Here is a 12,113-nt window from a genome sequence, read left to right as displayed (position 1 = left end):
AACTTGGAAGAGGAGGGAAGAACTATCTACTTAATGTCTAAATTTGATCTCACTCCCTGCCAAACATCTTTTCTTTCCTTCAAATAAGTAATAAGTGTTTTCTGCCTGAAGAATGATGTAATTTGGTCACTAAAATAAATGCCTTCTAATGATTATTAAGAGAGGAGAAGCAGTGTAGTAGAGCAGTTAAAGAGCCAGTCTAGAGGTCAGGTAGACTGGGTGCCAGGCATGACCTGACATATGCTGGCTGTGTCACCCTGTGCAAGTCATTTAACCTATCAGTGGGCCCACCTGTGGCCCCTGCCCCTCTCCTCCCCCCCCCCCCCAATGTTAATTGTAGAGCAGTTTTACCATCCTCATTGAGCAGGTCCTATGCCAATGAAATCAGTTTCCTTAATGGGAGCTCACCTATCCTTGTGCCAATGAAATCTTAAGTCTATTGATAGCCTAATATGTTGCCATGAGGAGAATGCTGGATTTGAAGTTGAGTATCTAAATTCCAAACCCATTTTTATGCACAGTCACTGGCCAGCCTGGAGAAATGTCACCATCTCAATGAGTCATGTTTTTCTCATCCATAAAGTGAGGGGAATGGAGAAAATTAGATAACTCCTAAGGATCTTTCCAGCTCTCCAGTATGATCCTATGATCCATTGAGAATCTGAATGCAAAGAGCATTGGGTTCTAGTCCTGGCTTTGCTACTCATTAGTTATGTGACACTGGGCAAGGCCTACTCAGTTGCCTCCTGGGCAGCACGAGAGAATTAGACCAGATGATGCCAAGTGATTAGATTTTCCTAACCTACATATTGTTCCTCTGCCATCGCTGGAGAAACTTGGTTTTACAAAGTCTTGCGACAGTAAGTAATAGGTTCTTTCTGAACTTCCTTTGCAGATTGAAGATTATGCTTTGAGGAAAAACATGTCTGTGGATGAGGTTGAGAGATGGCTGGGACCCATTTTGGGATACGATGCAGACTAACTCGCCTATCATCTTCTTCCCACCTAAAGGTGCTGCAGAAAACAGATTCCCGAGTGCCTTTAGAAATGCCCCAGCTGGTTAGCCTCTAATGCACTGGCCTTCTTGAGGTTTTGGAATACCCTTTAGGAAGGAACATGTGGTGATGCAAGAAGAGATCTCTGTCATCCCCAGGACATGCATTTGTGTGGTACTGAAAATAAGCAGCTTTATTTTTTTATAACAAACAACTTGGAAGGCAGTACAGAGATAGCCAGCAGTGATTCTACATGTCAGGTCCTCCCTACAACTACTGTAGGAAGTTAACATAATGGATTTATAAAGCACTTGATATGTATTGGGTGTCATGCTAAAGGTCAAGTCAGAAAGATAGAAACAAAGGCACTTTTCAGTAGGTAGCTGTAGTACCTGGTTGGCTTCTCATCTTATGTTTACCTCATACCCAGAATACTCTTGTTCCAGATGATTTATCTGGACTTTTTTTTTTTTTAAACTTGAAGTCACAGTTGTGTTGAGTCTAGAATCAGGAGGACCTGGGTTAGAATCCCACCTCCAAAACTTACTGTGTGACCACAGGGACATCTCTTAACCTCTCTGAGCCTCAATTTACTGCAAAATGGGGTTAATAATACCCTTAGGACCTGCCCTCTCAGGATGGCTATTATGTCCCAGGGAAGAAGTATAGGCAATGTTTCTTGAAAGTGTTGGTTATTATTAATAGAGAGATACGAATATAAGGCCAGCTGGCATTATGAGAATTGAGACACTGGAGGCAGGGGTCATTTTTTTTTTAGATCTTTATGTCCCTGGTGTTAAATATTTGTTGCATTAGGTTGAACCTAGAAGTTAATCTTTCATGGATGGGGGCAGGGCAGCCTATGTGATTCAGCGGACAGAGAACCAGGCCTGGTTTTGGGAGGATTTGGGTTCAAATATGGCTTCAGATACTTCCTAACTCTGTGACCCTGGGCAAGCCACTTAACTCCAAATACCTAGTCCTTGCCCTTCTGACTTAGTATGGTTACTAAGACAGAAAGTAAAAGGATAAAAATAAATCTTACACAGAAGAAAGAATGGGCTCTTCTCCTTCCATAAGGCTTCATTTTTAAAGGATACTGAGTGTTCTTTTGTCAAAGTGAGCATTGCAGCATGTAACAGCAAGAATCACATTTGAATGAAGGTAGCCCCATGGTAGCACAGGATTAGGGAAAATAAAGTCATCTTAGAGGCAATACAACACAAGGCAAAATACAAGGGAATGGCAGATTTTATTTTATTTTTGTTTTGTTTATCATTCTCTCTCCATTACTATAATTCCTACAAAAAGTGGAGATTTCTTAGCATTAGGAGGATTTCTGTGCTAAGAAAAGAATGATAAATATCTTCCTTTTTTTAAAGTAATGAGCTTCCCCCCCTTCTTTTCCATCTATTAAAGGTGCCTTCAAGGCCTAGCTCCAGCTTCATACTCTCAACAAATCTTCTTGAACCACTCTCTTATGTAATGCATTCTCTTTTATTTGAATTCTGATAATCACAATCTATACCATATGCATGTTTTGATTTTTGTTGGATTAAACTATAAGCTTCCTGAGGATGGTGTTAAGGGGAAATTCTGGGAAGAAAATAAGGTGACAAAGTAGAAATGCAGAGTGGCACAGAATGCAGTGAATCAGGAGAAGCAAGAGCAACCCTTAGAATTTTGGCTTAGAATCTTGGGTTAGAATCCTGGGAAACCAGCTTTCAGAAAGGGGTTGGATCCAGACTCTGGAGCCAAAAACATCTCCAGGACCCAGCTCCAACCTTCTGTGAACTTCCAAATTGTTCCAGTGGGAAAACTAATAGGCTCCTGAAGACAGTTGAAATTCCTAACTCTGCTGTTACCCTAAAAAGACTGAATCTCAAAAAGGAGTTGACCAAACTGCTTAGTTTGCCTGTGGGGAGGCTTTAGCCTCACTGGGGTAGACTTGGTGCTCTCACTATCTGACTTCATCTCTATTCTCTCAATACTCTAGAGATTTATTCCTTATGGGTTTAGCCTAGATTAGATCAGAATAGAAGGGAAGACATTTAGATAGAGTAATTAGTGCAGCCTTTAAAAGTCTCTTTTAAAGAGACTTTAAACAAAGTCAGATTGGGGGAAATAAGATGGTTTCATTATTGATAGGGAAAATCCACAACCCACATTCCTAATCCCATCCTTGTTTACAAATTTATAATAAACCTCTTACCTTGAAGAAGCCCAGTCAGATTCAATTCCTACTGACCTGAGGCAGAGAGAGTAATCATTTTTGCTCTCTGTCCCTGAAGAGATCATCCTGCCTGGCTAGATCTAGCAAAACCCGTCAGCCATTTTGTATTAACTTTACAGTTTGGTGAGCAAAGGCTGGGATTCGCATCTAATCAAATCAAACCAATTTGAGAAGAAACAAAGAGTTTGGGGTCACAGAGAGATTGAGGCCTGTGAAGCCAGTGTAAAATTAGAGCCGCCATGGTTTTTTCCCTTACTGCTGAATTCCACCCAGCAACTGAGCCAATCTATCAGAAGACACCATAACTTTTGAGGGGAAGAATTCTTAAAGGGCCAGACTTAAAAAAACACAAATTTTCCTGTCAGAGGCTTATCAGCAAAACCCAAACACAGGGAAATGACACTAAAGAGGGTCAGGAATAAAGTAATGGTGCAGTGTCAGTGCTTCCATTACATGACACGAGGAGTCTTCAGGCAGACACAGGGATTGTACATATAAAAACACACAAGCCTTTCACAACTGGGGATCTAGAACATCTATACAAAAAATGCCAAACTTTTTCAAAGAACCCATGGAAATGTATCAACGAGTTCAAGTGAGCAATCAAATTATTTGATTCTTCCTTTGAGGGCACAAAGCTTCTATTATCTGAGCTTTTTTCCAAAAGGGAAATGGAGCAATTCATTGCTGAAACAAGGGATAATCCAAATTTGATTGCATGGCTTGAAGATGGATAGAATCTAGAACTAAATAATGTGCAGAATCTAAGATATCTAGATCAGGCTAGGCAAGCTTTAATAAGAGACGATGAAAAATTTTGCTAAAAGATCTGACACGTGGGCAAATTTGAGAAGCTTAAGCAAGAAACGGGAACATCCTTCCACATTTTTAGATCAAGTTGTGGAAATGGGAGAAAATCTTCTTGGATTTACTGATCTTTCTGAAAATAATTTACAACATATCAGAAGACAGTTTTTTTAAATTTTTTAATCATTTATTAATATTCATTTTTAACATAGTTACATGATTCATGCTCCTACTTTCCCCTTTCCCCCCTCCCCCCCCACTCCTCCCACCCATGGCCGATGCACATTTCCACTGGTTTTATCATGTGTCCTTGTTCAAGACCTATTTCCAAATTGTTGTATAGTTGCATTGGTGTGATAATTTCAAGTCCACATCCCCAATCATGTCCTCCTCAGCCCATGTGTTCAAGCATTTGTTTTTCTTGTATGTTTCCTCTCCTGTAGTCCTTCCTCTGAATGTGGGTAGCGTTCTTTACCATAAATCCCTCAGAGCTGTCCTGTGTCATTGCTTTCTGCTGGTACAGAAGTCCATTACATTCGATTTTACCATAGTATATCAGTCTCTGTGTACAATGTCCTTCTGGCTCTGCATCAGTTCCTGGAGGTCTTTCCAGTTTGCCTGGAACTTCTCCAGTTTATTATTCCTTTTAGCACAATAGTATTCCATCACCAGCATATACCACAGTTTGTTTAGCCATTCCCCAATTGAAGGACATTCTCTACTTTTCCAGTTCTTTGCCACCTCAAAAAGCGCAGCTATAAATATTTTTGTACAAGTCTGTTTATCTATGATCTCTTTGGGGTACAAACCCAACAATGCTATGGCTGGATCAAAGGGCAGGCATTCTTTTATAGCCCTTTGAGCATAGTTCCAAATTGCCAACCAGAATGGTTGGATCATTTCACAACTCCACCAGCAATGCATTAATGTCCCAATTTTGCCACATCCCCTCCAGCATTCCAGAAGACAGTTTTTTAAGGGCAGTTGTGTACCAGTGACAACTTATTTTAGGCTTCACTGCCCAGGGTGGGACTCTCTTGGGTTAGAAGACTCAAGGAAAACAGCTGCTTATGTATTCACTGGAGAAAAAGAACATAAAAATGAACAAAGGGATGAGCTGGTACAAGAATTAAGATCACAGCTAAAAGAAGCCAACAACAAACTTAGACAAAAAGAAATAGAGGAGGTTAAGAATTTAGCAACACCTACAATCATATAGACCAAGAAAGGAATTTGTACAAAGACAACAAAGAACCAATCAACCCCAATGTTTCCTCTGTGGGAAGCCAGGTCACTTTGTCCAAAATTGTAAACTAAAAGCCCAAATTGGCACAGGGATTGATAGAAGGGGAACTTGGAAAAGCAAGGCACATTACAATAGCAAATAGGGACATGGGCAGTGCTGTTCCCACATATTTAGCAATTCAGGAATCCAAGCCCCAGACCTTAACATAATGCAGAAATATATTCAGGAAGGCACTAGGCCTAAGTATTCATCAGTTGCAGCTGGGGGTGCAAAACAAAGTCAATTATGAAGCCATATTGTGGGGGGAAGAAGAAATAAAGAACATTAGCAAAAGGAGTGAAGGAAATAGGACTAATGACAAAGATGGTGATACAAAAATGGTGAAAAAAGATATAACAAAGGGAAATGAGGCAAAAGAGGAGAAAGTTAAAAATGCAAAAAAGTATTAGTGCAAAAATCTGTGAGCTAAATAAAACAGTGATAGAAGGGAATGCTGTTATTAGAGGAGAAATGAATGAAGATAAAGTTACAGCAAAAAGTAAGCAAGAAAAGAATTTAATAGTGAGCAATACTATAGCTGGAAAAGATTGCAAAGATACAGAATCAAGGGACAATGAACTTAAAGAGATCTTATCTCTGAGCAAGTATAGAAACACAGCTGAACCACACTGTGGGCTGGAAACTGGATTTCTAAGAGAGTGGAGAATCAAATGTGAATGCTTCAGAGCCCTTGGTGTCCTCTGGTTTCTCCAAAACAGGATCATGTGTTATACTGCAGTGTATCCCTCATAACACTGAGAACATAACTTGGTACATAGGAGATCCCATTTGAGTAGTCTAGGTTACAGGAAGTAACATATTTGTGGTAGACAGAGAGCTGCTAAGTTTGAGAAGTATCTGAGGTTCAAATCCTGCTTCTAAAACAGACTGACTGGGTTACCTTCACTCCCTCAACCCCTGAAAATTCTCTTAATACTGTGAGTTGCTGAACAGTAATCTGCATTTGGAGGGATTTCTTCACTGGATGTTCCTTGCACCAATGAAATTACAGTTCTAGACCAAAAAAAAAAGTATTCTCAAAGAAGAGGTGAGGAAGAGGGAAAGGGAACAAATGTTTATTAAGAGCCTGCTATTGTCTGGGCACTGTGTATAGAGCTGTATAAATGTCGTCTCATTTAAAAAGTGACTGGGAAGAAATAGCTTTCCTTGTCTCTTGCCAGCTCTGTTGCCCATTTATTACATGAACCCAAAGATCACATTTTAAGGGTCTTTTCCCCCAAAGCCTTTAGGTCAACTGTTTTCTTCTGTATGCCTCTGTGAGAGAGAGAGAAAGAGAAAGAGAGAGAGAGAGAGAGAGAGAGAGAGTGTGTGTGTGTGTGTGTGTGTGTGTAAGAGTAATGAAAGTATAAAAAATTAATTATGCATGTCTGAATTTTAAAAAATAACTTAAATACTTTTAAATAAAATGGATTGCCTAATTCTAAAATGTTAAAAAGATTATGTATTTATCCTTATTCTGTTTTTTATGTGCTACAGAGTATTTAATGAGCTCTGTAGCATTTTCTTTCTGTTTTTTTTTTAATCTGACACCCCTGAAAATTTTTAACACTGTATCTGAATGAAATTATTAGTTATCTACTCTTTCCATTAAATATCATTCATCATCTTTTCTGCCCTCTTGTAGATGGAACTACAGTCTATGAATCCATTGTTGAAAGAACCCTATGTCAGGTGTCACTTTTTCTAGGAAAAAAAATTGTGTGTGCATATGAGAGTTTGCAATGTAAAATAAAATTTGAAAACACCCACCTTGTTTTATTCTTGTATGTCAAGCAGAAGGTTGCAGGAAAGAAGAACTTCAGAGATATGCATGCATCTTCAAGCACATTTTCTACATTAGGATTCCCAGCCATACAGATCATCCCATGGGGTATCTGGCAGACCCCCCTGTCCTCAGCTCTTATGCATTCTAAATAAAGCTGAAGGTTTTTTGTTTTTGTTTTTCCCTCTTTACTGCTAAAGAAATTTGCATCCAGACCACTCCCATTCAGCTGCTAGCTATCTTATTAATATTATGGCTAGGCATTGAGAATTATGTGTGGGATGGTCCCTTCCCTGATACATGTTGGCCACAGATAAGATTAAGTTCCTTACCTACATTTCCGATGGTTTTAAGACTATTTTTGCAAATTGAGCCAAGTTTATCCCCAAAGGGTGCAAGAATTATGTGGACAGTAGGCAGGAGACAAGTCCAGTTCATTGTAAACAGAACAGTGAAACTCGGGGTAGCATGACTAGTTTCATTTCCGGTCCCCATTATTCCCCCAAAGGGTAGTGATCATCATTATGACCTTTAGGAGGTAGTATGATATTTTTGTATGAAAAGCAAAGGTCTTTAATAATCCCAGCTGGGTTCCATGTGAACCACATTCAGATGTGGATCTAAGATACAAGGATCACTGTAGGAGATGCTCTCCTATGAACTCATCAGGGAAGAAAGTAATTATACACTGGCCTGTGGCCTGGGGAGCATATTTTATTATAAGTGGGTATATCCCAGAATCTTTGTATTAGAAGGGACTGTCCACGTCATCAAAACCAACACTTAAAATGAAATCATCTCAGAGATTCAATGACTCCTGGATATGTAGATAACAAGGTTCCCCAGCAAGTCCTAGAGTTTCAAAGTTGGAAGGGTTTTTAGGGGCTGGGTATTCAAACTAACATGAAAAGGAGTCTTTGTCTACAACATCCAATCACAAACATTCCATCTCCAGTCCAAGACCTAGGCCATCCCCATCCTACCCTGGCAGCTCCCATTCCTGGAGCCTCTGTAGTGAGGAAGGGCTCTCCTAGCTATCTTTTGCTGTCAAGCCCCCAAAGGCAGCCTTCTCCCCATCTCTGCCCCTTCCCTTTGCTTTTCAGCCCCTTTGGGGTTTTTTTTTCTCCATTAGAATGTAATCTTTCAGAAGGCAGAGACTTTTTCTTTTTTCTCATATTTGTATCCTCAGAACTTTGCATTGTGGGTGCTTCATCAGTGCCTCATGACTTCACTTCCTAGTATAATTGTTAGGAACCTTTCCCTTTTATCAAGTCAAAACAGGCCTGGTCCTCTCTCGTTTTCACTCATTGTTCCAAATTCTGTCAGTTGATGGTCATTTTTCAGTCATGCCTTGTGATCCTATTTGGAGTTTCTTGGCAGAGATACTCAGAGAACCTGAAATGCCTCATTTTCCTCATTTATAAAACGGGGATCCTAACACCCACTTCACAGGTTTGTCCTGAGGATAGAATTAGATCCCCTGTGTAAAAACGCTTTGCAAACTTTAAAGTGCTATATCGAAGCTAGCTGTTACCAGTTGCGTATGTGTAGCTTTTGTCTTGCTCTGTACAGACCTGGGTACAAAACCTACCAGATGTACGGATCTGGGAGAAGGAACAAAGGATGGGGAAGGTGGGAAAGAGTGGAAGTCATTTGTACTTGCTCTGCAGGAAGGAGAGGAATGAACACCACATCGCTCCTTCTCCCTCTTCTTTTCAAGGAGTCATGCAGTCCATGAGCAAGAATACTCCTTTTTTGTGACAACGAAATTACCATTTCAGAAAGACGAATACATTAGCGTCACTGCCGGAAGGCCATCAAGAATCACGGCTAAGTCACCGTTCTGTGAATATTCCACGTGTGTGGGTGCTCTTTGTGACTCCTTGAGAGGAGCCCGTCAGAGAGGCAAAGCAAGGCGGCTGTGACTAGATGGCACTTATTAAAACATTTAATAACTTTAACTTTTTAAATAACTGGCCTTGTTCTTCACTTTTACTTACCATCAAGAATTGGCCAGCCATCTAGAGTGCTCAGGTGGCCGCTGATCTCTTATTGCAAGTGTCTCATTTCTCCATTAGGTTTCCCTTTTTTCCTCTCCTGGGGAGAGGCAGAGGACTTCCGGAACTACCGGACTATAAGAAGGGATCACTACTGTTTCCCAGGATTCCCTCTCCCTCTGTCACGTGGGTCGGGCTTGTGTTCCTTTGCAAGGCGGGGAAGCTGACTCTGGGGCTTGATTGGGCCAGGCTCGCGCTGCCCCTCTATTCTTGCTTTCTCTGACTGTGTTAAGGTGGTTTCCTGGTCATTGAAGGGCATAAAAGGGCCCCAGACTCCCTCTGGGAGCCCGGCTCTAGACCTCGGGAGATATCCCAAATCAGACCCCCCACACCTGGCTCTTTGAACTGGGCTCTTCCTCAAGGAGGAGGGGGGAGGGTTGGTAGGGGGATCTGGTCTTCCGAACTACAGTGCTGTGGATCCTTAGTGAAGGGCCTGGCTAATGATTTTTTTTTTTTTTTTTTTTTTTTGCCTGCTGAATGACCTATAAGTGCCTTATTTCATTCCAACACTATGTTCACAGGGTACGGACTTTGGTCAGATTCTTCTCATTACAACTACCTCATAGGTTATACTCCATATTTGTTTAATTAAATTGGATGATATTACATTTCAATGGCTTCCTGATTACATTTTTTTTCCAGTTTTTTTTCAGTCATTTCCAACTCTTTAGGACCCCATTTGGGGTTTTCTTGGCAGAGATATCAGAGTAGTTTGCTATTTCCTTCTCTGGTTCATTTTACAGAGGAGGAAACTGAGGCAAACAGAGTAAATGACTCACCCAGGGTGACAAAGTTAGTGTATGAGGCAAGATTTGAACTTGGATCTTCCTGACTCCAGGCCCTGCTCCTCTCCACTGTGCCACCTAGCTATCCCACCTTTATACATACTTGTTGCTACTATTTGTAAAATAATATTGTAAAATACTTAGCACAGGGCCTTGGATATCATAGGCAATAAATGCTTATTTCCTTCCTATGGATATAGGTAATTATAATAGTAATACACCTTAAGATTTATAAAGTATTTTATGTTAACTTTTGAGCCTCACAACAACAACACAGTGAGGCCGTTGTGCTATTAATCCCCATTTTACAGAAAAGGAAACTGAGTCATACAAAGTTTTGTTGTTGTTTTAATGACTTGCCCAGGTTCGCATAGCTAGGGAGTTTCTGTGGCAGAATTTGAACCCAGGTTTTACCTGCCTCTTGTAATGCAGAGATGCAATCAAGGCATTTACCCTTGCAAAACCTAACTGTAGAACTTCTGGCAGTTAGCAAGCATTAGAACTCTGACAAAGGACATTTGGTCCCAGAAGCTTGTGAAGAGTGGAGGGGCAGACTGGGCTCTGCTTTCTAGCTGAAACCTTGCCTTGAATCTGTGCTTTTGTCTTTGGATTTTTGGAGCTTAGCTAACTTCTCTGGACCTTCCCTGATATTCCCTATGTCATTCCCCTATTACCTTCCTGATTTCCTGTGGGCTTTGGGAGAAGGGTGGATTTTTGGGTTGTAGCAATTAGACTTTGAGGATTTAGTTCCCCATAGACAAGTAGGGCTTACCCTCGAAACAAACTATCCTTTGCTTCATTGTTTTAGTACTCCCTAACCTCAAGGGCAGCCAAACTTCCCTGGCTGAGAGAGAGCAGGCTCTCTCTCAGTCCAAGCCGGTCCTGTGACCATCCCCCACCTGGAGCTTCTCTCTAGCGGCTGTTAGGGAAACCCTGAACTTCTCTCTCCTTGATAATAAACCCTGAAATTTTAATAAACCCCACTGTTACCTATTCAAACCTTTTGCTAAATCATTGGCTCCACGATAAGTGAGGGTTGAAGGAAGGAAGGAATTATTCCTGAGGGAAGCTGGAGGCGTCCATCTTGGGAGGAAGTAGTTGTCTCTATACTTCCTCCTGGAAACCCTTCAGTTTCACTGACAGGGAGGAGCCTTGGGACTCCTCCTTTGTGGACTTGAGAAACTGACTAGAAAGCCCTGGAGTCAGATTCAAACCACTTCTGACTGGCCCTAACTTTTGTGTCTGTAGAAATACCATTTTCCCTGGAAGAGTCCAGTTTTCCTTCCCCAGTAACCTCTGTCTCTAGTTTGAGGGTCTCCCTGTTGCAGCTGCCTCCCCTAATTACCTTATCATCTTCCTTACCATTCATTATACTACCTTGTCCTCTATTTCCCTAAACTCAGCCATTCCCTTACATCTCTCCTTACCACCTCAATCCACTATTGCACCCTCCTTTCCCACCAAAGGACCAAAACCCCCCTATTTACCCTTTTCTTTATTTACTTTTATTACACTCTCCCATCTGATTCTGTATTCTCTGTACCATCTAGAGATGCTCATATGTAGACATCTTACAAAGCATGAATATACGAAGACAGGTGGACACTGAGATAGGATGGGGATCCTTCAGGGTGACAACACCAAGGGTCCACTCTCCATGCTCATGGCCATTCCTCCCTCTTGTCTCTGGGTCTTTGCACCCTGCCTGGTTCCCTCCTTTCCCCTTAGCTTCCCTGCCTCCCTCCCAAACTTGGCCAGTTATGGCCCCAGAAGTCCCTTCCCTTAGGATTTCCTCTATCTACACAGAACAACTCCTTCAGGTGCCTCTTCATCGTGTCTCCCCCCATTACAATGGGAGCCCCTGAGGGCAGAGTTTTGGGTGGATTTCTTGCTTTTCTTCATTGTGCCCCTAGCTCTGAGCGGGTGGTTGACCCATTTGTAAAGCGTTTAAAAATTGTTGAGTAAATGATTCCACAAGCTGCATTGGAGGGGATGTCACATCCTTTTTCAAAAAGAATGATGAAAAGTACCTCGCTCATTGTCTTTGCCTGGAAGAAAAATCAAGTCGTTTTTTCAAATGATCCACTGTTGCCCCATCTTGGTCCCATCTTTATCCTCTAACTTTCAAAAAAGCTGGCGCTTTAAGATCTCGACTTGGAACTCCCTTT

The 12,113-nt window shown here is 41.3% G+C and overlaps 1 protein-coding gene across 1 annotated transcript in view; it reads left to right on the top strand.

Annotated features, from left to right (window-relative positions):
* MTR (5-methyltetrahydrofolate-homocysteine methyltransferase) overlaps positions 1 to 7,214 on the top strand; it is a 169,293-nt gene extending 162,079 nt beyond the window's left edge. Inside the window, exons 33-34 of the mRNA XM_044676319.1 lie at positions 896 to 1,011; positions 6,966 to 7,214. Of these exons, the coding sequence (XP_044532254.1) occupies positions 896 to 982 (87 nt within the window). The 3' untranslated portion in view covers positions 983 to 1,011; positions 6,966 to 7,214. The remainder of the gene's footprint in view (positions 1 to 895; positions 1,012 to 6,965) is intronic.
* The last annotated feature ends 4,899 nt before the right edge of the window (positions 7,215 to 12,113 follow it).

This window comes from Gracilinanus agilis, chromosome 4, assembly GCF_016433145.1.
Source record: "Gracilinanus agilis isolate LMUSP501 chromosome 4, AgileGrace, whole genome shotgun sequence".
Lineage (NCBI taxonomy): Eukaryota > Metazoa > Chordata > Mammalia > Didelphimorphia > Didelphidae > Gracilinanus > Gracilinanus agilis.
The sequence above is the reverse complement of the archived record's forward strand: the minus strand, read 5'-3'. Positions and strand labels throughout refer to the sequence as shown.